The sequence below is a fragment of the Sceloporus occidentalis genome, unplaced genomic scaffold (assembly GCF_023333645.1).
Source record: "Sceloporus occidentalis isolate IW3139 unplaced genomic scaffold, rSceOcc1.0.p SCAF_12, whole genome shotgun sequence".
In the NCBI taxonomy this organism is placed as follows: Eukaryota; Metazoa; Chordata; class Lepidosauria; order Squamata; family Phrynosomatidae; genus Sceloporus; species Sceloporus occidentalis.
The window spans coordinates 18,224,356-18,250,364 of NW_028316992.1; the positions used below are offsets into that span (position 1 = coordinate 18,224,356).

Here is a 26,009-nt window from a genome sequence, read left to right on the forward strand (position 1 = left end):
ACAAGTAAAGCTGTAGGTGGAGCGAGGAAATGCAGCCTGAAAACAATATGATATAGCTGCAGAAACAGAGAAGAAGAGGTAAGTGCAGCTTCACTATGTCTAGGCCCAGAAGCCAATGAAAAGCCTTCCATCCATGCCAACTGCCACTGTGCTGGCCTTGAGAGGAGAAAAGAGGCAGTATCTGCTGGACTTAATCCTTCCCCACACTGCTATCACTTTTTCCTTTTGTGTCATGTTCTAATTCGATTGTTGGCATGTTTTGTTTTATTTTTTTATTTAGAAAATACCATGCACAGTGATGACACGATATTAAAAATGCTAATGCTAAATATGATCCTTTCAAATTATTGAGACTTGCTTGCAGGTTTTAGGGAAGAAATTGGAAGGAGAAGACAATACAGTAAATCTAAATATTTTCTGGGTTGTGCATTTGGTGGGCAGATCCTGCCTTTTCTTACCACATTTAGCTCCCATTATCATAGAATCATAGAGTTGGAAGAGACCACTAGGGCCATCCAGTCCAACCCCCTGCCATGCAGAAAATCTAAATCAAAGCATCCCTGACAGATAGCCATCCAGCCTCTGTTTCAAGAACTCTGAGGAAGGAGACTCCACTACACTCCGAGGGAGTTTGTTCCACTGTCAAACAGCCCTTACTGTCAGGAAGTTCCTCCTAATGTTGAGGTGACATCTCTTTTCCTGTCCTAGTCTCTGGAGCAGCAAAAAACAAGCTACTTCCCTCCTCAATGTGACATCCCTTCAAGTATTTAAACAAGGCTATCATATCACCTCTTAACCTTCTCTTCTCCAGGCTAAACATCCCCAGCTCCCTAAGTCATTCCTCATAGGGCATGGTTTCCAGACCCTTCACCATTTTAGTCACCCTCCTTTGGACACGCTCCAGTTTCTCAATGTCCTTTTTCAATTGTGGTGCCCAGAAGTGGACACAATATTCCAGGTGAGGCCTGACCAGAGAAGAATACAGTGACACTATTACTTCCCTTGATCTAGACGCTATACCTCTATTGGTGCAGCCTAAAATCACATTGGCCTTGTTAGCTGCTGCATCGCACTGTTGACTCATGTTCAATTTGTGGTCTACTTGGACTCCTAGATCCCTTTCACATGTAGTCTCATTCAGCCAGGCATCACACATCCTATATCTGTGCATTTCATTTTTCCGCCCTAAGTGCAGTACCTTACATTATAAACTTTGCATTTTGGGTTAAAAACCAAATTGCTTGATAATCTACATTTTCCCTAGTCTCCGCTAAGTATTTACTGTGCACTAAGCAACTAAGAAGGAATTTTAGATGGAAATAATATTTGTAAAAGAAACCTCATCAGGAAGACTAAAAGCTACTGCAAGATTATTTACAATTCGTGTGAACAAGTATTCATCTCTGAAGAAATATGCCTGTTTTTTATATATATACAGAAACATGTTTTATTCACAGAGTACAGGAAAAAATATATTTCTGCACAAGGAAAATACCATTTGTATTTTTGCACACAAAAAAAACCATGTTATTTGTTTAAAAAAAAACAAGCACATGTAATTTTGCACAAGAATCGTATTTCTCTACCAAAAAAAGTACTTCTGCATAAAAACACCATGTGTACTTTTGCACAGAGAGTATGTTTTTTCTGCATACAAAGTGTATATCTACATAGAAAAAAATGTGCAGTCTTTACAGACAAATATTTCCCAAAGTATGAACAGCAATTGGGAACTAAATATAAATCTTCCCATTTCAATCCAGCAGGGAAAAAATGCAGGAATTATTTATTCTTGCCGGCAAAGATGAAGAAAATGAAGATGGATATCTTTATTCTAGATATCCACTAATTACTTCTACTTTATTTGCCCCCATTTGTGACATTTCTGTGGTTTCCTGTATATAAAACTTCCAATGCTTTTCTTTTGCAAACTGCGCCTTTACCTATTGAAAGAAACATAGTAACCAACTTGCTAGAACTTCATAGATTAGTAAGAACAAATGAATTAGTCACTAATGATATGTGCTACCAATATTAGCACTTTTGTGTGTTTAACATGACAGAACATAACTTTTATCAACACAGATGGAGGCTAACTTCAGTCTTGCATCCCCAAAATTTTTTTTAAAAAAAGTAGAATCCTGTGGTCCACCAATAAAACTGTATATTTGGGAATTAAACAAATAAACAGTCTCTGCTCATTGATCATGAGTATGTACTCTAACAAGAAGTAACTTCCTCAATAAGACCAAAATTTACTCAATGCAGGAAGTGTAGCCTGCAAGAATAGCAGGCACCTCCAAGCACTAAGGGGGTATTCAAACTGGCACTTTATGCCAGCCTGTACGCGGACTATGGCTAGATAAGAGCTGAGCATTTACATGCTCAGAAACCCTAGTCTGCCGTCCGAGCACCATCTTGATTCAGATGGGGCATGCCACGATGACGTCCACCATGTGCAGTGTCAAATGGCGCTGCACACAAAGGCCATCATAAGGCTGCGCCGCGGCCCTTATGGCGGCCCTTCTAGGGTGCAAATAGGAACCGCGTTTTACAGCTTCTATTTGCACGAAGTTGGGGGTGTGGTGTGTGGCTGCCGCATCCTCATCCCAGTGCTTCCAGGGACGGCACAGAGCCGCCCCTGAACAGGCTGTTTGTACAGTCCCTAAGTCACCAACCAGAAATCAGCCAGTGGTTCATCAATATTCCTTCCATCCTAAAATGCTAGAGTTGGCACTGTGTTTAACATTCAGAAAATTGTGCACAAACAAAAGAAGGACCTACTTTGAGTAACGTGAAGCTGAAGTTTGTTTGTTTTTAATCATCGGGGTAGGAAAGTAGTTTTCCAAAATGAAAGTAGAACCTATTCTGACACCTAATCAGAACACCAGATGTGAAATTTAGCACAAGACATCACTAAAGGTTAAGTTTAATCAAGGAACTGGGTAGTGTTCATTTGTTCCTCAACTTCTCACAAGATAAATTTTCTGTGTCACTTTAGGTTGAAAGCTCAAAATCGAAAACCAATGCAGGTCAACTGTTGTTGTTTTTTACAAAGATGGTATCCCTTGTAGACTAGGATCATCACCTGCACCTGAGCAGTCTGTTCCTTAGAAGATTTATTTCTTCCTGCATAGCTTGATAACTTTTTTCCTGCAGAGAAAGGAACCGCAATTCTTATCTTAAAAACTGATGTTCAGTATTATCAGTGAAGGAGTGATCTGTAAAATGAAAGTGGAGCATCCAGCCTAAATGTGGTAGAGGCCCTTCTTCACTCTATTGTCTATCTTATCAGTAGGAAACAGATCTTTGGGGTTTAACAGCTGGGAACTGGTTTATGACTTTCCACAGCTAGAAAGTAATCTTGAAAAACCTTTCCAGTTCTCAAAAACATACAAATCTTCCACTCCTATCCATAAAAGAAATTTCTTTACTCAAAATAATTACACTGTTAAAAATAACTTAATACTTCAAAGTTATTCTTAGCAGTGTAATTATTTTGAGTAAAGAAAATGAACAGAAAATGAACACTAAAGTGTACAACATCAGGGATCAACAATTGTTTGATTCTCCATCGCAGCTATCTGAGGGACAGTTGAAAGCTGTAACCCAAACTTAAGCATCATAGCACCTAATAGAGCCTACTTTGAATGTCTCCACATATCACAAGAAGACTGTGATTAAACGCAATTCCATAGCTTCAATATTATCAGATATAAAAGGGAATACAGACTCACCAGAGTGTGTCCTGAGGTGTCCTGTGAGGGCATCCCTTCTTCGGCAAGCATAGCTACAGAAGGGACATTTGAACGGTTTCTCCCCAGAGTGTAATTTGATGTGCCTCAGTAGATTCCCCTTTTGTGTGAAGGATGCTCCACATTGGTTACAGTGAAAGGGACGCTCACCTACAAAGGAGAACACAATGGAGACAATCACTGAGGAACACATGGCTGACAAAGGTAGAAATCTATTCTATTGAAAGTTGAAGCCGAGTGCATTAATAAATATATACAATTAAAATCTAGAATGGTTGGAAGCCTTTTTTTTCAAAGCACATGGCATCACATTTAACATTAAGAGCTCTGTTAACCATGGTAGTAGAGAGAACTCAACCTGAGTCTGTTGAGAAGTCCTACTTTTCATTCTTCAGCATTTGGTAATCAAATAATCCATCCAATTGTTCAGCAATCAGAGGCATCTAAAATTAAATGTAATGACAGATCTCAAAGTTGAAAACAAGCCATTTCTGATTGGTAAAGCACATGCTTTGCGTGTTAAAAGCCACAGGTTCCATCCTTTGCCAACTCCAGTTGAAAGTTCTTCAGGTAACAGGATATCTACTGAAGACCTGGAGAACCACCATTAGTCAGAAAAGGCTACAGAGGCCCAAGATCTAGTTACCTATGCAGCAAAGTTCATATGACCTTGTAGATTCCAAGGAAAATCTAGAGGAACATCTTTCAAGACAGCATTGCATAATGTAAATACAAATATGGAGCATTTTGTGCAGGTGCCTGAAATTTCACTGACAAGAAGCACTCCGAATAAGAACCCATTTTTGGTTGCTTGGAAATTTTCCCACACTTCTGTCTGCATCCACTGAACAGTATGTTGGAAGCAATGTTCCTTTAAGATTAGTATAAACATATTTTGTATGGCTGAAGTGGCTGAGATTGTTAGGTCACAGTACTTGAAGTGATGCAAAGGCTTACAATGGTAAGTAGCACCAGGTGACAACCCTTAGTTTATATGTTCTATATAACTGCACTAAGACCCAATATATGTGTGGGTTGTTGAAAGTGGTTGGAGTGGAGTGGAAAGGTTGGTGTGCTGGTTGAAGAGTATTGATGGTTTGTTCAGATACAGCAGAAGTATGTTGATGAGAGTCGAAAGAAGTGTTTGTTAATATCTTGTATAATTTGCATCAACTGGAAATAAAGAGCCTCCAAGGACATGGAAGAAGTCAACTGTTTCTGTGAGTTATTCAAGAGTCTTCAGTCTCTGAAGATGCCAGCCACAGATGCTGGTGAAACATCAGGAAGAAACTCTTCTAGAACATGGCCACATAGCCCGAAAAACCCACAAAAAACTATGGATGCCAGCCATGAAAGCCTTTGACTTTATATTCAAGGGTTGTCAGTACAGTGCCAAATACTGAAAATGGAGTTGGTGCTTCCACACTCTACTACTGCTAAGGAAAAATACCTCAGACACTGCTAAAAGTTGGCATCTCTGGTGGGCCTAGAGCAGTGGTTCCCAACCTGTGGGTCGGGACCCCTTAGGGGGTCGAACGACCCTTTCACAGGGGTCGCCTAAGACAATTGGAAAACACATATTTGCATGTGGCAATGAAAATAATTGTATGGTTGGAGGTCACCACAACATGAGGAACTGTATTAAAGGGTCACGGCATTAGGAAGGTTGAGAACCACTGGCCTAGAGTTTAATTTTTGTTATTGCATCTCAAGCAGAATAGAAGAGAGCCAACACAATAAAATAGCACTTGCATGGCCTTCTCATGGCCACATCACAGACTGTTCTTTCTACATGCAGGGAAAAAAACACCCGACATTCACCCTTAAACTGCTTTCAGGAAAGATAATCCACAAATCTTAACTGCCATAGAACAGGAACTTTCTCCACCTGCTATCTTACAATGCCACAAAGTTAAGATTATGGAAAGAAAAGAAAGCAATTACTCTGTTAATTTACTTATTATGTTTTGCATTTAAAGTAGTTAAGTAGCTGGGACAAGCTTACACTGAAATAATTTAGGATTTTCAAGGTGTAGTTCATTGTAGGTTAGCCTTCATTATTGTCTCAGAACCATGACCAATTTAAAATAATCAGTAGATTTAATTCCTGAAAGTTAAAGCTAAATTGTAGATGTAGATCTTAAAAATCAAACTGGATCTAAGATCCAGTAATTATGTATGCTGCTCAGACAACTATCAGTTGCCTTTTTCCTAGAAAGAAACTGAAGGACTTATATTTGTGGCTAAGAACAGGCAGTTCAAATAAACGGCATGAAGTAAAAAAATTGTCTGTTGGATAAAGATAGGAAACTTCACCTATGTAAAAACAAACTGGAACTTTTAAACTCATTATCAGTTTGTTCATCAAGATCACACAAACTAAATAAAAATAGGTCGATGGATTCAATCATACATTGGAGTTTATACAAAAACATGATTTTCATCCACAAAGAACTAGTGGGAGCATAAGCCTGAAAATATTGTTGAAAATGGTGACATAAAAATCCTATGGGACTAAGGTTCAAACTGACAATTAGAACTTAATAAAGCAGACATAAGCATGGTTGAGGAGGAGATGATGACGACGATGATGATGGTTATGATGATGGTGGTGATGGTGATGGCAAGGGAACTCTCTGTGGGTGGACAGGTAGCTCTCCTGCATATTGGGACACCCACGCTTCTTGAGAAATTGTAGTCCTACTGACCAAAAAAGACTGAATGTGAGACCATAGATGACCTTCAGGCTCCCAAAGTTGGAACCCCAAGCTCCCTTTTACTTCAAATATAGGTCTATTGAGATGAGTGGAATATTTGCATTAAAATAGTAGCCTCCTTAAGGCAACAGAAGGTCAAAGCAAAGCACATATATTATCAAGTCGAAGTGAGACGTTATAAGGGTTGAATCTCCCTTAACCAAAATGTTTGGAACCAGAAGTGTTACGGATTTTTTTTCAGGTTCTGGAATATTTTCATATACAAAATGAGATATCTTGGAGATGGGACCTAAGTCTAAACATGAATTTCTTTTATGTTTCATATAGGCTTCATAAACATAGCCTGAAAGTAATTGATATGCTGTACTGGCATGTGTATGTAATCCACCTTGATCATTGGAAAGGCGGGCTAGAAATAAATATTTTATTTATTATTATTATTATTATTATTATTATTATTATTTTATAAATAATATTTTAAATAATTTTGTGCATGATACAAACCACCCATGGGGACTATTTTGGATTTTGAAGTATTTCAGATTTCAGATTTCTGGATAAGGGATACTCAGTGTGCAATTAACCTAGTTATCTGTAACAAGACCTACTACTGCTAACTATTTCACTGTCTCTCAATCTAAGGGTATCCTCCTTTTTGTCCTTTGTACATCATTGAAAATTTACTTTTAGCCATTTCCATATCAGTCCTATATCTAGATGGCAGCCTAAGTTATGCCACAGAAAGAGGGATGTATTTTGTTACCTGAGTCAGGTAAGGCTCTGAGCCAGTATCTGGAATAAGTAATGAAGGTGAACATCAACAAGATAGGTATGTGTGGTGGACATGTGAAAAAGCTCTAAAAAACTGGATCCAAACAAAGTGGGCCCTTGGTATCCATTAGCATTTGGGTGCAGGACTTCCCATGGATACCAAAATCTGTGGATGCTCAAGTATCATTAAATACAATGGTGTAGAAAAATGATGGCCCTCATATAAAATGGCAAAACCATGGTTTGCTTTTGGGAATTTATAATTTTAAAAAATATTTTCAAGCTGTGGATGATTGAATTTCTGGATAAAGATTCTGTGGGTATGGCAGGTCAGCTGTACACATATTAATGCAGAGGATTAAAAAGATTAATATTAAACTAAAACTGGAACTTTTATTTGAGGACTGATGGATGCATAAATGGAAAAGAGTCATTGAAGATTGCTTCAGTATGTGAGCATGGCAGCAAGATTGTTGTATGTACAAAAATGGAAGAATTCAACACTACTGTGAAACTGGCAAATTAGTAGGAATGGAGAAAATGTCGGGTTTGATTAGGGAAGCGTCATCAGTGATATTTCTCAATGCCTGTAAACCACTTATAGACTTTTGTGTGAAAAAAAGAAAATAACTTTGTAGCTTTTGATGTTGATGATTAGCAAGACTAAACTATCAGAAAAAAGTAAATATGTTGTACCTTTTAGAGAGAAAGGAAAGGAAAATTGGAAGTCACCTTCCTTCCTCTTCCTTTTCTTTTCTCCTTTCTTCTCTTTTTCTTTTTCTTCAGTTTAATATTTGTAATTCTTAATGTATTTCAAAATTCTTAATATTTTTTTTAAAAAAAGATCAAGGTCCTGGGAGAAGATGGTTCTTGGAACTGAGTAAGCAGACTACCCTACATGGGGCTGCATTCCCCATGAAAAAGTAGGCATGTTACTTAGGCTACTCCTTAATCCAGCACTGTTACTTGAGACTAGTTGTCTGAGTATAAATATGATACTTATGCCTGGACACTGGGGTTTGGGGGGGGGTGAGATTTGCTGGTCCCCTACTTCAGGTAGCCTGAAATGCACTGGTGTAGCCCTTTCAGGGTCTCTAAAGGACTATGTGAAATATCAAATGAAAGTAAAGAAATTGTGGAGAGTGAAGTATAGGCTGCACAGCTTGAGAGATCCTGCTATTTGCTCCATACATATTGTCCTCACCTTTTACCAGGGCTAAAGAGAATGGGAGGGTAGCAAAGTCCCCAGATCTCTGGAGGTCCCAGGCCTTGAGAGATCAGATTGGCATTTTATGCCCAGGCAACTAGCCTCAATATTAAATACCAGGAACCCTGAGAATAGCTATAAATTCTATTACTAAATTTGAGGGGGATAGGGTTATCTTGTATTTTGCCTCAAGCCCAGCACCTCTCTCAGCAGCCCTGTCCTCCACCTGCAGCCTGTTCCTGACCCAAAAGATTTCTCAGCCTGATCTAGTAAGGAGGCTTGACTCCCAGTTCTCCCAGGCCTCACTGCTTAGTGCCTATATCTCATCTCCTACCTCTTCTGCAGAATTCTGGAAGTTCATAATAAATATGTTCTGAGAAGGCACAGATTTAATCACTTCAACTATTTTAATGAAATGCTGCATAAAAATATGCACCAACTGATCCCTTTGTAACAAAACTATTTTGTACATTTTGGCAGTGATGTTGTGCAGTACAAAGCATGCACATTCACAAAAGGCGGAGAAGTAATTCATGGAGCATGTTGATGTCATTCCAGAGAGAGCTGGCTAGCTAATTATATTTCACAGCCTCAATTACTGCCTACTTATCTGCTTACTTTGCACCTGTTACATCATCACAAGTAAGAACTCCCTCCAGGAGATCAGGCAGGGAAGTTTGAATAAAGTGGATCTCTCTCTTGCTAGCTAGATTGTTCAATCTACCACAAGTGACTAAAGAGGTATGTGGCAGGTGGAGGAGTAACCATTTTTGGTGGACTGAATTGCAAAGGGATCTTGGGGGTAGGAAAAGTGTTTTCATTCCAAATGATGTAACTAGGTAACTGGAGACCCTGGCCTAAATCCAACTGTTAGAAGATTATCACACTCGGTAAGGAAGGATCAATCCCATCCTTATCGCGTCTGCACTTATCCAATCCCTGTCCCTTCAGTGGCCCCGTCATTGTATTAATGTGAATTTCCATTAATACAAACTTATGGGGCCATGCCACTTCAGGGGCAGGAGAAGGATGGGATAAGTGCAATGTCATCTGAAAATCATATCACGATCAGACGATAAGAACATGCCATGCGATAATGATGACATCATATGTTCTTTGTACAATCGCACAGGAAGGGTGGGACAGGGATGGGACAAGGACATCCCGTCCCCCTTGTGACAATTTCCTTAGTCTCAACTATAGTGGATCCATTTTAGCAACAGACAAATACTGGGGGGGGGGGGGGGGGGTGGAAATTTCCTGGAGAAGAAAGGCTTGGGAGGGAGAGGGATTCTCCTGATTTTTTTCCACCTTTACTCCAGGCCTTCACATCTCAAGTTAAGATCAAATCAAAACTCAGCATGTGGAAGTTCATATTTTTCATTCACTTAAATACTTTAATTATGATAACATTGGAATACAAGTGAGTTTGCATCTGCGTCCCATATTTCAAACAAGACCAGCTGGAAGGTGTCTGGGATTTACATGGGATTTACATTTACTTGGGAATCAGCTCTATTTCCCTGTAAGAATGGATGACTTATTATTATTTTTAATGATTAAATGAGCATCTGTAACCCTGCAGATGCACAGCTGCCCTTCTCTTCAGCAGGTGTCGCTTGTTCCGTGTTTGCGCGACAAGCACAACCATTAAAAGTACAATACTTCATCTCCAGGTTTCACTCTGGCAACCCTATTTGCAATTGTTCTCTCTAGTGCTGACTTGCTGCTGGTCATTAGCAAGGGCTGTGAGGTCTTGCACTTTGGCTCTGAAGGTCAACCTTAATTGCATCTATGCATGCACAATTCAGAAAACATTTAGACAGAGCTTACCTGGTCACATGGCAAGCAATACCTGCTGAAATTCCCTCCTTTACACAATCATTAAATGTTCAACATAGCTGTCTAGCTGTCTAGGGAGGCAGGGCTTGTACCATTTTAAGATTGCAGGTGGGGGTGGGATACAATTTTTGCATGTTTTACTAAATTTAAAAACCTTTCATAAAAACCTAACAAATCATGGAGAAAGTTTATAGTCTACACTACTCTCTATTGCAGGGGTAGGCAACCTGTGGCCCCTAGCCTGGTCTTGCCGCCGATTGCCACCGGAGCCTTTGGCCTCTCGCGTGAGGGCGTGGGGCCTTTGGCCTATCAGGAGGAGGCGGCCAAGGGGGGCAAGCAGCAGACAAGGGTGGCAATTGTCTACAGAAGCCTCCGAAACATGTATTTATATTAACATTTTTTTAAAAAATCAGCAAATTTTTAGTGTGTCCTCCATTTTTTTAAAGTGTCCTCCATTTGAAATTTTTGTCCTACATTTGTCCCGGTTTATTTATTTATTTAATTTTTAAGAAATTATTTAATTATTTATTTTTTGGCTTCGGCCCCCCAGTTGTCTGAGGAACAGCAACCCGGCCCCCAGCTCAAAAAGGTTGCCTACACCTGCTCTACTGTGTCCCCCCCCCCTTGCAGGGGATGTTCATGTAAAAATAATTTTGTTCATATGTGTGTGTGTATCTACATTTCCAGAATATAATCTGACGTGGTATACTCTGTTCTACCATCTCAAAACTCTACCACTTCCTTTTGTTGCATGCATATACTGTATTCCAGGAATCCTTGCAACAGTGCTATAAGAAATGCCACTTTGAACAGCCCATACTGAACAATCTTTTATGCTATAGAACTTGAAACAGCCATCTCTGAAATTAAAGTAGAAGCCTAAACATGCAATGGGAAATGTCTTTCCCCCCACAAAAAGAAAGTTCCATATAATAAAATAGCTATGTAATGTCAGAGGTCAGCAAAGCAGAGAACAAAGCAACACATCAAAAGAGAAATCATTTCTACATGGTTGAGAACATCTGAATAGCTGATGCCATCACTGCCTTTTTGCACAGAGGGAACAAGCGCTATTCCTCAATATAGGAACTCTAATGGCTCTAACAAGGGCAGTGCCTTATGTAATCTCTCTCTATCTTTTTTGGACACAATGCTACTTTTGAAGAAAAATACTGAAGTGCCTAAAGTGTAAAATGTCCAAATTATCTCTATATTTACCCTGAAGTAACCTAACACAAAGTGAATGTCTGAGATTTATAGCCATGGTACATTCGGGTACAATTACTTTAAACCATTACTATGCAGAAGTTGGGGAAGTTATAACTCCCAGATTACAGGAGTGTATTCCAAAACTTTCCAAGCATGACTGCTCTCCATTCATGTCCTCCACTTTTACATATGAATCTGTTTTATACTGAGATTACTGTCCATACAGCCTTTCTTTAAACAGCAGAAGTTCCCCATGCTCTCAGGAAGCCATACTATATGGCAACCTTTCTAATTGGAGATGCCAGAAACTGCACTTAAGATCTCTGTGTGTCAAATACATATTCTGACACCAAGCTGTGAGCCTTCCTCATTAGCACCACTATCTACACATGCACTTTGTCTTAAACAAAGTTTGGGAGTGGTTTTACTTTTATCCTCCTAAATTAAGGATCCTTAGGCAGGAGGTTGGACTTAATTTGACTCCATACCCAAATATGTAGGCCGTCTTCCTCCTCCTGTCCCTACTGTCACCTGGAAGTGTGGTGTTTTTTTAAATTAAATAACTGGCTTTCAAGTTTGTTTGTTTTTAAAGATCAAAATGCCATCCTACACAAAGTAGCTGAATCAGTTGCTCTTCAGCTTTGCTATCCTCCATATCTGCATGCAATGTTGGGCAAATGCTACTATGAAACTTCCACTTTGCATATTTTGACCTCCTTGAGGTGGAATGAATATCCTCACTATTTGTTTTGAATATTTTTACACTGTAGGCTCATAAAGCTATTAATGATGACTGTAATTATAAACACATCTGCTTGTAAATATATTGCATCAACACAACTAGAACATTCTTCCAAGTAAGTTTCACTTAAAACAGGATTACTGCTCCCTAGACACACACAAACTTGATTGAAACCAAAAATCCTAGTGATTTTTTATCAATTAACTGGGAATGGGGAGGTCATCAAATTCACTCATATTAAAAGACTCAAAAATCCAATTTTTTTTACCACTACAAAAACTTAAAAAGAATCCTGCAGGATCACACCAAGGATCCATTTAATCAAACCATGTTTAGCCATGATCTGTCCTTAAGAAGTTGACAGTCTGGGGAAAAAATAGGGCCAAACAGAAACAAGGCTTGAAGAAGTATTTTTTGGAGATTAACCACACAGTAACTTTTCTAAACATTGAGCAGGAACAGAGATTTTCTGGTTAGCAATGTACAGCTTTGTTTTCGACTTGGCTGCAACTAGCATTGTTATGTTTCTTTTGCAGATGTGAATACAGTAGTTGAAGAACAACAATAAACCAGATTTCTGACTTCATAATTTTTCATTGCAGCCTATCTGCAAACCATCCACTACATTTCCTGTATGTACATGAAAGCTAAACTGTGCATGGAGGCTAAAAGTTATTATTATAGTGAATAGCTCTTGTCAGACATAGCCTCCCTGATAGGACTAAGGAGTTTATTACACAGAGAGTGAATTGGTAAAATCCTATACAGAAACGGGATTTTAAAATCTGGGTGTTGTTTGTCAGATGTGTTGGAAAGAGAAATAACGTGAAAATAATCTGAATGGAAAGCTCCTTGTACTTTTGGAATTTGTCGAAAGTAAAAAGCAGCTGGTTTTGACGACTTCGCATTCAGGTTATTTTCACGTTTTTTTCTCTTTCACGCGAACGTCATCTGAAAAACATACCCAAATATGTAGGCCCTCTAAATTTAAAATGCAGTTTAAATTTAGTTTCTGCATGGGATTCGTCCCATGTGATAAACTCATAAGACTTTTCTGTATGTCCTGCATGGTGATGGGTGTCCTGATTTTAGCCAATTTACCTTCAAACAAAGGAATCTGAGAAAAAGGGATTTTTCATGGTTTTAAGGATTTTTAGAAGCCAATGGAAAGGAAGACTCTAATTTTATGATATCCATTTTAGGATGCCCCTAAACAATGAAAGACTCTTGACAGGAAAATAATGATTTCTCAAATGCCTTCATACAGCCAAATGGGTAAGGATCAAAATCTGTGCTTTTCAACATTCTTTATAATTAGCCAAAAGACTGATATATTTTGAAAGGAAAAGATATTCCTTGCTACACTTTATTATCACTGGTGAATCAAGACAGGCAAGAGAACAGATGTCAGGTAATATTAACATCAGATGCCAAAGGCAGTCATCACGTTTTCTTTCAGCTGCTTACCAGTGTGACTCCTTTTATGCACCATAAGCACATTGGGCCCAATGCAAACCATGCCACAGACGTCACATTTCAGTTTACCATTCGGAAGCCGGATTCCTCCCTCGCCTGACAGCTCCTGCATTTTTCTGTTCTCCAACATCTCATGGTTTTCTGTGAGAGGCTCTTCCAAGCTGCTCCCTTCATCATGACCCCTGATTCTGTCTTCCCGCCTCGAGGGCTTCCTGTCAGAATCCTCATCATCACTTTGCATTTCTAGCTTTATGGAGTTTGCTGCAAATTAAAGAGAGGAAGCATATTGATAAGATTACATTTCACACAGAGAGAAAGAGAGCATATAACCTATTAGCCATGAGAATATCCAACAGGAGTACTATTGTGTTAGTGTTACCGTCAGATTATAAAAATGGTAGAGGAGACTTTTCTGCAAATTATATGTAACTTGAAAACTACCTGATCTGCTATCCATGGTGTCACCAGGCTTCGGGACACCTTGTGCTGAGGGGGCGAGAGATTGCCAACAGGGCGTAGCAATAGCAGCCTGCCCTGCCCTGTGGTCTCATTGCCTTGCACACCTGCAGCCTTTGCCGCCACCTCAGCCCCACCACAATGGGCACGCTCACCCCTCTACCCAACTTGCTGCTGCCTCAGCTCCCTTTCTGGGAACAGAGCCCAGCTGGCGACAAAGCCATGAGGGGTGGGATAGGTGGAGAGCCCTATTTGTGTCACCTCTCTTCTGAGGTGCCACCTGGTGTGGTCTGCATCCCAGGCACCTGCCCAATAACACTACTGCCTGCTATGATGGTAAATCTATCAGGAAAGAAGAGTACAGATTTGCAGAGAGGAACACATGGCATGCTTACTCCCATAAACATGCCATAAAGTGATATTGTAGGACCTGGGACCCAGCAGTAAAACCAGTTAAATGCTATTACAACTATTTGAGCTTATGATAAAATAATAAATGGACAATACTAATTTCAAGACTAAGGAGTTTATCACACGGAGGACATAAGATGCACATGTCTACTAGTGTGGTCTGCTGCTCCTGAGTAGAAGGACCACACTAGTAGACATCTCCAGCATAAGTAAAGCCACTGTGATCACTGACAATTAACTTGGCTCTGGAGACAAAGACTCAGCTTTAGAGTAGTTCCAAACATTGTAGTTACTTCACAATTAAAACAGTGAAGACAATCATTACAAAAGCTAATGAACCACTACCACCCCACCAAATTTCCCAGATTTAAAAAAGTAAAGGAATCAGTTCAAATTCCGATAAAGCCATTTTGTGAATACCCTCCTTGGCTGCACAGAATCATAAATGAATATGATTGTTGGACTATCTCATTCCATACTATCTTGTCTGACAGGCAATGGCTCACCACAGAGCCAGCCCTTCCATAAGGAAGAACAGCAGATACTTGTTTGGGGGAAGGGGGAGGGCAAGAGCAGTAGCTTGTTCACCACCAGCTGTTCCTCCTAAACCTCTCTCAGTCGCTCTTCTCTGTTGAAGGACTGTATTTTGTGTGTCACAGTTTGTCCTGCCCCTCTAAACTAGCCTACTACCCTCAAGTGTGTATAATAATACTTTCCAATTGCCCATGTTGAGCTAAGACTCAAGTCATAGTGTTGCAATAAAGTTCATATCACTGTCCAGGGCAACTGGCTAGGGGAATCGTCTTTTCGGCCACCCCTAGTTCTTGAAGCCAGCCTGGCTATACCATAATTCCCGTTCACTGGGAGGTACCAATGACTGAATCTGGCACCTGCATGCATGTTGGGGCCCCTCTTTGGTAGAAAATCTATGGCATAACCAAACATTGAACTTTCTTCCAGTGCTTTGACCTAAACCAAACATCTACAGATGTTGCCAAAATACAATTCCCACCATCCATCACCATTAGCTATGCTGGCTAAGGCATACAAACAATATCTGGAGGGCCACTTCCTTTGGTCTACAACCATTACTGCAACCCTTTCCCCTGTAAACATAGCAATAGTGATACAATGTATATTTCTATACCACTTTATCAGTCCACTTAAGCACTCCCTAAGTGATTTACAATGTGTAAGCTATTTGCCCCCAACAAGCGGGGTACTCATTTTAGTGACCTCAGAAGGATGCAAGCCTGAGTCGAGCTTAAGCCCCTGGCTGTGATTGAACTCACAACCTTGAGACTGTGAGTGAGTGGCTGCAGTACCAGCACTTAAACACTGCGCCACCATGGCTCCCTGATATAGAGAACATAAGTAAGATGCACAGGTTAAAAAAGGGTTCTTGAAACCATCCATCTTTGTCCTGAGCATGAAAAAAAAATATTTAACTAAACAAATGGAAAAAAAATTGTTGCTACAAATGTGTAAGGAAAGGAAAACAATGGCGGGTTACAGACCGCCATTAGGGACGTCCCAGTTTGGAAAAGGGGTGTCTCTTCTAGACGCCCCTACTCCTATTACGGACTTAGTCCGTACAGAATGGTGGCGCCTCTTCTGGGGCGCAAGAAGGAGCGCGATTTCCGCTTTCCTTCTCTGCACCGTCTGGGAGCCGCGCCATTTAAAGGCTGCGGTTCCCGGATGCTGCAAGCGGAGGCAGAGCCAGACCGCCGCTTCTCAGTGGTCTGTAACCCGCCAAAGGCTTTTTTTTTACAAACCACATTTTTGCTTTCTTTGTTAGTTTCCTTCCCTTCTTTCTGAAATAATACAGTTTGCTTTTCAGACACACCAGTAGTCTTAGATGCCATCCACTGGAGTAATGCATAACAGTAGCCAGTAGGTCGAAAACTGAAAAGATTTTAGACCCACCTGAGAAGATTTATTAGCAACATCTTATTTCTGATAATGAATGTTCCCTTTGGAACTCTAGCTAGAATCCACTTAGGAAAAACAGCAAAACAGAAGTCAGCACTGATAGTCCAACCTTCCATCCAAACATGTTCAAATGCAGTTTTTATAAGATCCCCAACTTGGTAGTAGAGAAACTGCTAAACCTCACGCATACCCTGCAATGGTCTTGGTCCTCCTAATTATGCACACTGTGAAACTTTTCCATCCTCTCTCTTTTCACCCCTTTCCATCACCAGGCACCTGCCAGGAGAGCTTGTTGCTATGTGGAGATTTCCTCTCCAACTGGGAATTAACGAAAGAAATGCATGTCTCCAAGGAGGGGAATGCTGCTACAGCAAGGATCTTGTCAGCAATTTATAAGCAGTCTGTTAGGTAATTCCATCCACCTTAGCATTGTTTCACTCACACATATGAACTTAACTATGAATACAATTTATTTGGGGTACAATGCAGTCAACAAAAAGTACTTTAAGACCAAATGATGGTAATACAGGAGATTTCAGCACATGCTTGATTGGTCAGACCTCAGCATTATTACTGTTTCATGGATTGTTTATCTAAATACTTTCTTTTTTTTTTTCTTTTTTGCATGTCTACTTGGTTAACTTTTTTGAAATATTATGCAACTGGGGCTTTATGACAGTGACTTACCCCAAGGCCATAGATTGAACCTACATCAGAGAAAGAAATGAAACACAGCTTTGTATTTTTCTCCATGAATGATAAACACTGCTATATGTACAGACACAGTTCAAATCTATATATCACTTTGAGGGGAAATTACTTTTTTAGATTACAACTTCAAGAATCCCCAGTCAGCATGGCCACTTCTTATGATGACTGGTAGATTTTTGAAAGTTGGTAGTCCAAAATAGTAACTTCACCAACTTTGATCTAACTACATACATTTGACCCGATCTGCACAATATATCCAATAGTGAAAATTGTAACTGAAAGACATGTTATAAAGTTTTCCTGTTGTGCTTGGCTATCCAAGTTTGGACATTTAGTGTTCTCCCAGCTCTTTATGACTGATCATGTCATTTACATCTTTAATTATAGCTTTCCCATTGTTCACTTCTAAATATGGCATTTCTTTGAATGACCACATCTTCCTAAGCTAAAAGCTATATTCTTTTTAACTCTTGAGTTTCTCTGTTTACCTTGGTATAAATATTTTACACTCAGTGAATTATAGTCAACTGGTATATAACAGTTAAAATAAGATCACTTTCATTTTTTAAGATACTGAGCTACCAAAAATCACTTTTTCTGTCTCTTTGCTAATAGATACTATATAATGGAAGGGCCAGACTAATCTCTCAGTAGGAGAAATTCAACAAAGTGGGTACAGTAAATGACCCCTTCAAGGGCAAACTGTATCTTTGGGGTAGATTGCCTTTTGGTAGGAATGCAATGGAGAGATAAAATATCTGTTCTCCATCTAGTCAACACCACCTCTTCCCAGTCTAATTAATCTCTGTGACATTATTCATCAGCTGGCAGTTCCAGTTCCACACTCAAAGTTTACCTGACTTGCCTTTGTGACATCACAATAAGTTACAACTGCAATATCACAAGGACTTGCTGCCTAGTCTTATTTGGACCAAGAAACTCAACAGGGTGGATCTTTGAATGGGATGGCAATCCCAGATTTTCATTTCAGTGTGCAACTGTTTCTTTGAAATAAATGAAAATCCAGTTAGCTTTAAGGGATGAGACTGAATTTTGCAGTTCCTCAAAGAATAAATCTGATGGGTAAAGCAGGAATCATCACCCACTGTTTCATGGCCATCAGCAGTTAGTCAAACTATCAATGATGAGTGCCTTCCACTGCACCAAACCAGAAGCATATAAACGTTAGCTATGTTGAAAGCCCAATAATGATGTAAGATCACTGACAGAGTGTCCCTCCTCCTCTTAATTCCCAGAGAAAGATAATCTACTCGGGCTAAAAAAAAGGAAATTCTGTTCCAAAACTGGGCCTGGATCCAGATTGTTATGGGTCAGCAGCTTCCAAGTTTCATCCAAGAACATTTAGGGCTGCTTTAGAGTATTCGATGCAATCTCTTTTGCCAAAATATCACTTATTTGAAATTGGTCTGAACTCTGTGGCAGTTTTAATTAAGCTGGTTTACCAGAGTCTCCTTCTAGGCAACTGGCATCTGCCCCTATTGTCAGGTGGTACTGACAATGATTTTCAGATCAGGTTAACTCCTAAATGCATAGCAAACTTGTGATGCCCCTACCTAACAAACCTTGAATGAATTTTGCTTGTGAAGATCTAAGTCTTCTCTATTAAGAAACATGAATATTCATGTTGGACAAGGAGGGATGGGTAAAACAGGGACAGTACATTGAACTGATGTGTTGGTGGGAAGAGTATTTTTGCTGTCTGTCTGTCTGTCTGATTTAAAAACAGATAAACTGCAAGCACTTCTGACAAGTTTGTTCTGAATCCCAGAAGTATGTAATTCATTACTAAAATATATATATTTATTACAGTGGCTAATGAACAGGATTTAAATTATTCTGCCCAATTATTTATAAAGTTCTGTTTGTTAATCACTCCAATATATATACATGTATGTATGTATATATGTATGTATGTATACACACACACACCTGGGCCCAGATCATGCCACTATCTGTGGATTAAAAAGAAAGGCTAAACATTCTTGAAACTAGTTGACAGCCTTAGTATAAATATGAACTACAACAATAATAAACAAAACCAGCTGGAAGGTGTCTGGGATTTGCATTGTAACTGTCTGCTGAGAAGATGACATCTGTCTGGCGGTTAGCTGGGTTGCCAACTTTTCATTGCAAAATCCTGGCACCTGATAAGAGGCCTGTTGGTAGAGTGAGTCTGTGCAAGTTAGGGACAGAGCCAGCATGGGCACTGAGAGGCAGGGAGAGTCAGCAGAGATTCTCAGGGATACTTGGGTGTTCAGCTTGCAATTATCAGTAGGTCTTCTTTGGCTGGTAACTTCAGTGTTTTGAACTGACATAGGAGTTAACACTCCAGTGAAATGCTGCTAGCCATCTTGGAGTGCTACTTTAAAAAGGCTGAGCTTGGCCACCTCTTTGTCATTCTGGCTTTATCTAACTGGCTGCTATTTCTTGGCCAAACTGGGGGAAAATGTGTAGGCCAGTTGCCTCTTCTGGGAGAATCAAATCTGCCAGATTTCAGGTGATAGGTACAGAAATTTTTGTGCTATAGCTGCCATTATATTTAAGGTGTGTATGTGGTGGTGGTGGTGGGTGTTAAAGAGGTACCTCCTTGTCCAAAAAATAATTTCTGAACCAAGTTGTGTTAATGACAAAATGTTAATGACAGGCCTCTCAGAGGTTTCCCATTCACAGGGTCACCATAGATTAAAGCCAGTTTGGCTTAGAATTTGGGTTTCAACCAAATCCTGTGCGCCTTCCTAATCTATATTTTCTTCCAGCTAGGGAGAAATATGCACACAAACAGGCTTCTGTATGGTTATCTCTAGATCAGTCAGGAAACATGCATAGATCTGAAGCAAGTGGCAATATGGGGCCCAGCCCAAACTAGAATGTGCACTACATTCTTTTTAAGGGCACCGCTACATGAACATTTGCATGTGTACCCCTGGTTTGGTGTGACTTGTCATATGAGAATCTTTTTAAAATACATAAATGGATTGGAGTGGCAGTGTGGTCAGGCCAGCATGACTATGATCCTTCCAAAACTATTTTCCATTTCCCATGACCTCTTTGCCTCTCACTTTCTGAGGAAACATCAAGTACATTGTGTCCTTGACCCTGATATTATCTTTGACATTGTACCTGTCCCCAGGCTGGGGATATCAGTAGATCAAAAGTCGACCTATCTTTGTTTTGTTCACAGTAAACCTGAGCAAGGTGCAAGAAATATTGCACTTCAACTAATCTAAGGACAGTGGTAACCATGAGGGAATGCATGCAAGGCAAACAATTCTGGAAGACAGCAGAAAGCTGAAGCCATGACTTGGAAGCATTTTGAGAGCGGTTACACTAAGAACTGCACAATCTGAAGCAGTTTGGCATCATTTTATAAAATCAGCAGCAGAATACAACAGAGCCAACATTAATTTTATGTTATACGTCTGCTTTATAGCCTGGAAGGCTGTACACGGTTGAACTAGGCCTTGTACTCCATCAGCTATCATACTTTAAGAATATGTAAAGAAATAACCATTATAAAGAATTGTTTCTGCCTACATATTTGGGGCTTACACTCACATTTCTGTGCCTGCAGTGACAGATGGCAAAGCAAAAAATATAAAATAGTTCAGAATGCAAACTTTTCTTCAGTTCCATGTGTGTCACAGTCCTTAGCATAAATAAATGGCATTGTCGTATCTCATTAAATCTATACATCTGTGTAGCTACTTGCAGTTTCTGGTGATTCTCTGACATAGTGTTCAAACCAACAGCTTTTTGCTCACATGTTTCTTTTCTCACAATGGCATCTTTAACGTACAAGAAAGGCAAACAAAGGCAACGCCATACAGTAAATATTTCTGAATTGCTCATACAGAATATTTGCCATTCATCTCCTCTGCTGTACTTTAAAGATAATATGCCTAGCAGCAATTATATCCTCGCTAGGTTTGTATGCTTAGCAGAAGATTTTTTCTTTATCTTTTTTTAAAAAGTATAAAACACTTATATACCTAGCCTACAGAACAAAACTGTAATACTGTGCTAACTTATTTTACCAAACTATAGCAGTGATTAAAATAACTGAGAGCGTGTACATTTCAGACAGAAATCAGAAGTGTCAATGTTGGTGCCTGGGCCCCAGCAGAATGCACAGCCCTGAACCAGAAACTCTTTTCAGTTACAGCACTACGATCTCTGCCATGGAGCAATTCTGATACTCATTCATATGGTTATCTACTCTCCTTGGTTGCATGCAACAGCTTTCTTCCTGCATTTGTTGCCCAACGAGTTAAAAGCATCCTTGTCACCTCATTTCCATACTCACAAGGTTTAGAAAATTTTGAAGCAGGCTCAAGTCTATGAAAGCCCGTGCTACGAATGTGTTTCTTTCAGTTAGCCTCATAGGTGTTACAAGCTCCCTTTGCATACTGATTTTCCAGACTTTGAATTTTGTTTGGTTTACCCAGGCAATGTCCTACCCAACCTGTCTTGGTGTTTTTTTTTTCCTGATCCTTGCAGCAGGTCAAGGGAAATCAATAGGCTATATAGTTGACAGTGTTGCCCTGGAGCTTACAAACACATCACAGTGAAGGGAACCTTCAAACTCAGGATGGGGGACCTGTGTTTCCCTCTTGATCTTGTTTGACTACAACTGCCATCATCCCTGATCATTGGCCACATTGGCTGGGGCTGAATTCAGAAACATCTTGAGGGAAACAGGTTCTTTGTTGCTGCTGTAACAGCAATGGCTCCCTGTATAGGCCAGTAGCACCAAGACCAAATCTGGCTGAGTTTTAGCCTCAGTGGCCTTCCAACAATATGCTCCAGTGAAATAGCTAAGACTTAAACATATTTCTCTTTGGCTTGAGTGTTCTCATAATTCTTTCTATATTGCCCCCTACACGATCCTGAGGAACACACCTACATTTTTGCCACATCCTGTCATTCATGCACCCCAAAACTGGGAGATATCAACAGTGACCCACGGTACTCCAGAACCTCCAGGTAGTGCTCTAAATCATTTTGATACATTTTGGGGAGATCACATTGTTGGGGCTTAGAAAACAATTATTTACAAACAGGAAATTATATACTTGTCACTTTCTGGTTGTAAAAAAGGCCCATCCATACATTTCAAAAGCCAAAAATGTGTGACGCTTTTGGTCAAAACGTTTTTAGGGCTGCTTAGGAATAAAGGGATCACTAGGGGTTGGCAAAAAAAATTTCAGGACTATATGCCGTCCATGGGGGACAGTTTGCTCACCTCTATTCTGGAAATATCATACAAGTGAGTTCATTCCCTGCCTTTAATGGGTAGGGCATGGATTTGGATAACTAACGCCATTTTTCCTGTCTTGTTAGCCAGCATGAGCAGTGACTGACAAACACCAGGATATAAAGAGCTGATCAAGATGCCTCACTGATTTGGACATGGCCTAGTGGGGGTTCATTTGCTCACATTGAACACGAGACTGTCCTATGCCATATCATGAACTGCTTTTGAAAGGATCCTTCAGATAGCAGATTCCTATGTAGCATGAGCAGATTATCAGAAGAGAACAAAGCTCCAGTTCTCTGTGGACAGACAGAAAGAGTTCTTGGGATCCTGTCCACAAGAAGTACCTTCATGGATCTTGCACAACATGAAAAACAAAATTTAGTGGCTTAGCAATACGGCTTTGCCACTGAGAACACGCCTCTAAAACATCTTGTTATCCAAATATGGGATCATGTATAGATAAGACTTGTCTTATTTCCTGTTGCTTTACTGATTTGGAACCTTTCATTAAATGTGCCTCATAAAGTATATAATCTGTTTCCATTTTCAACAGAGCCAGTAGACCAGGAAAAAATGAAACAGAAACAGCCTTTAGAAGACATAGCTTCGCAAAGAACAGAGTCGTGCTTATTCATTTCTTCATCTTTTTGCTTAATCGTTCAGTTAATATGATCAGGGAGATGTTTGCATGTTTTTCCTATGCTCATGCCCATGCGTTAACAACCATAACAATTTAGAAACTAAAAGAACAGTCACCCAGAACTCAGAATTTTAAAAGGTGACATGAAATGTCAGTCTGTGGCACAAGAGGTGAAGTAGTTTAGATAACAGTTGAAGATAACAGGGCTTTTAGGTTCCTCTGAGACAGACTAAGCTCTAGTCATTCACCATTCTGCTCAAAGAAGGGGATCGTTCATCTTTTTGTAAATAAGAGTTAAGGTACAATAGTTACACTGATCCATGAATAAGTTGACCCAGGTTTTTTGAGTCCATTTTTTTTTTTTACTAAAATCTCTAGACCTATATATACAATACTTGCTTCAGAAACTAGAAAACTTGTCCAAATGAGGTAAATTAAATAAACTTAATTAACAAAGACCTGCTTGAAGGAAGCAAAAGGGGTCTTGTAGCACCTTTGAGACTGAGAGAAAGAAGTTGGTAGCATAAGCTTTTGTACACTAAGTTTTCTTCATCAGATGCCATAATAGTCATAGATTTGGTCTACAAAAGCTTATGCAGCCAACCTAAGGAAGCCAACAAAAAAAGAAAAGAAAAGAAAAGATTCTGTTTAAAGGAAAGAAAGCAATAAATTAAGGATGCAAAAAAAAAAAAAAAGGATTTTGAGAACATATTGCTTGTAGCATCAATTCCAACAACTAATAATTCTCTAAATACCTCTGGACAGGAAGCCAGCCAGGATGGCAGTTGTATGAATGGATAACAATGAAATTAAAGGAGTCATTGGGAAGAATAAGGAGAATTTGCAGAGAAGCTGAATGAATTCTTTTCATCTGTTGTCACCAATGAAGATTCAGGGAAAATACACATACACAGCTAATGTTTTCCATGCCGTGAGAAGGTGAAGCATATAGTAGAGATGTGAAAGTAAGTTCTAGACTTCTGACAAATTATAATCAAATAAAGCACCATATCCAGATGGTTATACAAAATATATAACATATACCTAAGATTATCCTTTGACACAGTTAGATTCATGTCTAGTGTCTAAAATATCTAAAATCAATTCCAAGTAAACTGGTGTGAAGTATTATTAAGAATTAAATTGTCAAGCATATAGAAAGGTAAGCACTGCTTTTTTTAAAAGGTCAATATGTTTTCTGCAAAGGTAACTCCTGTCTCACGAACCTTTTAAGACTTCTTTGAAAGTGTCAATAAGCATGTGGAGAAAAATGATCTACTGGGACTTCCGCAAGGCTTTTAATACAGTCCCACACCAAAGACTACTGAGTAATCTAAGCAATCATAGGATAAGAGGAGATAACCCCTTATAGTGTGGGACCTGGTTGAAGAAGAAGAAATGGAAAGTAGCAATAAATGGTTCATTCTCATAGTAAATGAATGTGAGTAACAGGGTTCCTCACAGCTCTGTACTGAGACTGATGGTTTTGAACGTGTTCACGGCTGATCTGAAGTTAGGACTGAGTCAAGAGATATCCATGGTTTCTAATCACATTGGAATATTTAGGGTGATTGAATAAAAACGGTGTGAAGATATCCAAAGTGGTCTCTTCAAGCTGGGAAAACAGACAATATAATGGCAAATGAGATTCAGGACTTTATCACATGAGCCTCAGTCTTGAATCAATATTGCCACAATCGTGCTATTAAAACATACTGGTTTTTGTGTTTTCTACCATCAGTGGTCCTTCTGCTCTATTCCTCATTGCCTCTTAACCCTGCCTCCCCACCCTATGACTTGCCTTTTTGAAACTTTTATTTTTATTTGTAATGCAATTTCAGGGTTATGGGAATGGGATTTAGAAAAATAAAAGGATGAAGAAGGAGAAAAGAAAGTGAAGGAAGATGTGGGGTGGGGGGGGGGGAGAAGAAAACAGTTTGCCTGGGAATACCAAGGGAGAGGGGGAAGGAGACTGACACCATGTGACTGGCCAATATTGGGACTACTGCAGGTTGCCAATATCACACCTGTGGACTAATCGGGTGGCAGCGTGGTTGGCCAATTATTTATGGGTTTCCCATCAATGAAAATATGCCCTCTAACAATGAGGCACAACAGCACCACATCAGAGGTGATGCCATATAACAGGTACTGCCAAAGCTGTCATTATCTTCCTAAAATTGCAGTTTAAAACATGTTTGCGATAAGGTCCTCGGTATAGGCAAGTATTATTTTGGCAAAAAGTCCAACTTTACATAGAATCTGTGGTGGAAGAAGCTGATCTAGAAATGAATGGATCATGTAGTCATCAAAGCTCAATTAAAGGCCAACCCCAACATGTGGCTGTTGAAAAGAAAAAGAAGCAAATTCCATGTTGGTCATTATTAGAAAATGAAAACGTAACTCCGATATCATACTGCCCTTATACAAATCCATATGAGCCGCACTTGGAATAATATGCACTGTTCTTTTCTGTTCAGCGTCCGGTTTTTTAAAAAAGGGATATTGTAGAGCTTGAAAAGGTGCAGAAAAGGGTAAATAAAATGATCAAGAAACTGAAGCAACTCCCCTATGAGGAAGAAATATAGTGTTTCAGTATGTTCCCTTTTGGCGGGGGGGGGGGGGGGGAATGGAGACAGATGACAGAGGTATATCAAATTATATAGAGGTGGCCTAAGACCTTCAGTTGTCTGAAGCAAATATTCCCCTTTCTCCAATTTCAGCTCATCAAAGCCAAAAGTGGAGATAAAGAAAAACAGAAGGGATAGATTAGGGTAGAGGAAAACATGCATATTGTGAATTATGAAAAGAGAAAATCTGAGTGGGGATTAATATGGTAGACAGCAAGAAAATGGGGAAAGT

The 26,009-nt window shown here is 39.6% G+C and overlaps 1 protein-coding gene across 4 annotated transcripts in view; it reads right to left on the minus strand.

The window, feature by feature from the left end:
* Window positions 1-26,009, minus strand: part of IKZF2 (IKAROS family zinc finger 2) — a 124,195-nt gene that overhangs the window by 42,875 nt on the left and 55,311 nt on the right. For 3 of the 4 annotated variants that reach the window (XM_089477654.1, XM_089477656.1, XM_089477653.1), the window contains exons 4-5: window positions 13,711-13,980; window positions 3,738-3,905 (exon numbers count right to left, since the gene is read on the minus strand). In XM_089477654.1, coding sequence (XP_089333780.1) covers window positions 3,738-3,905; window positions 13,711-13,980 — 438 coding nt within the window. The remainder of the gene's footprint in view (window positions 1-3,737; window positions 3,906-13,710; window positions 13,981-26,009) is intronic. The other variant, XM_089477655.1, reaches the window with a different exon arrangement.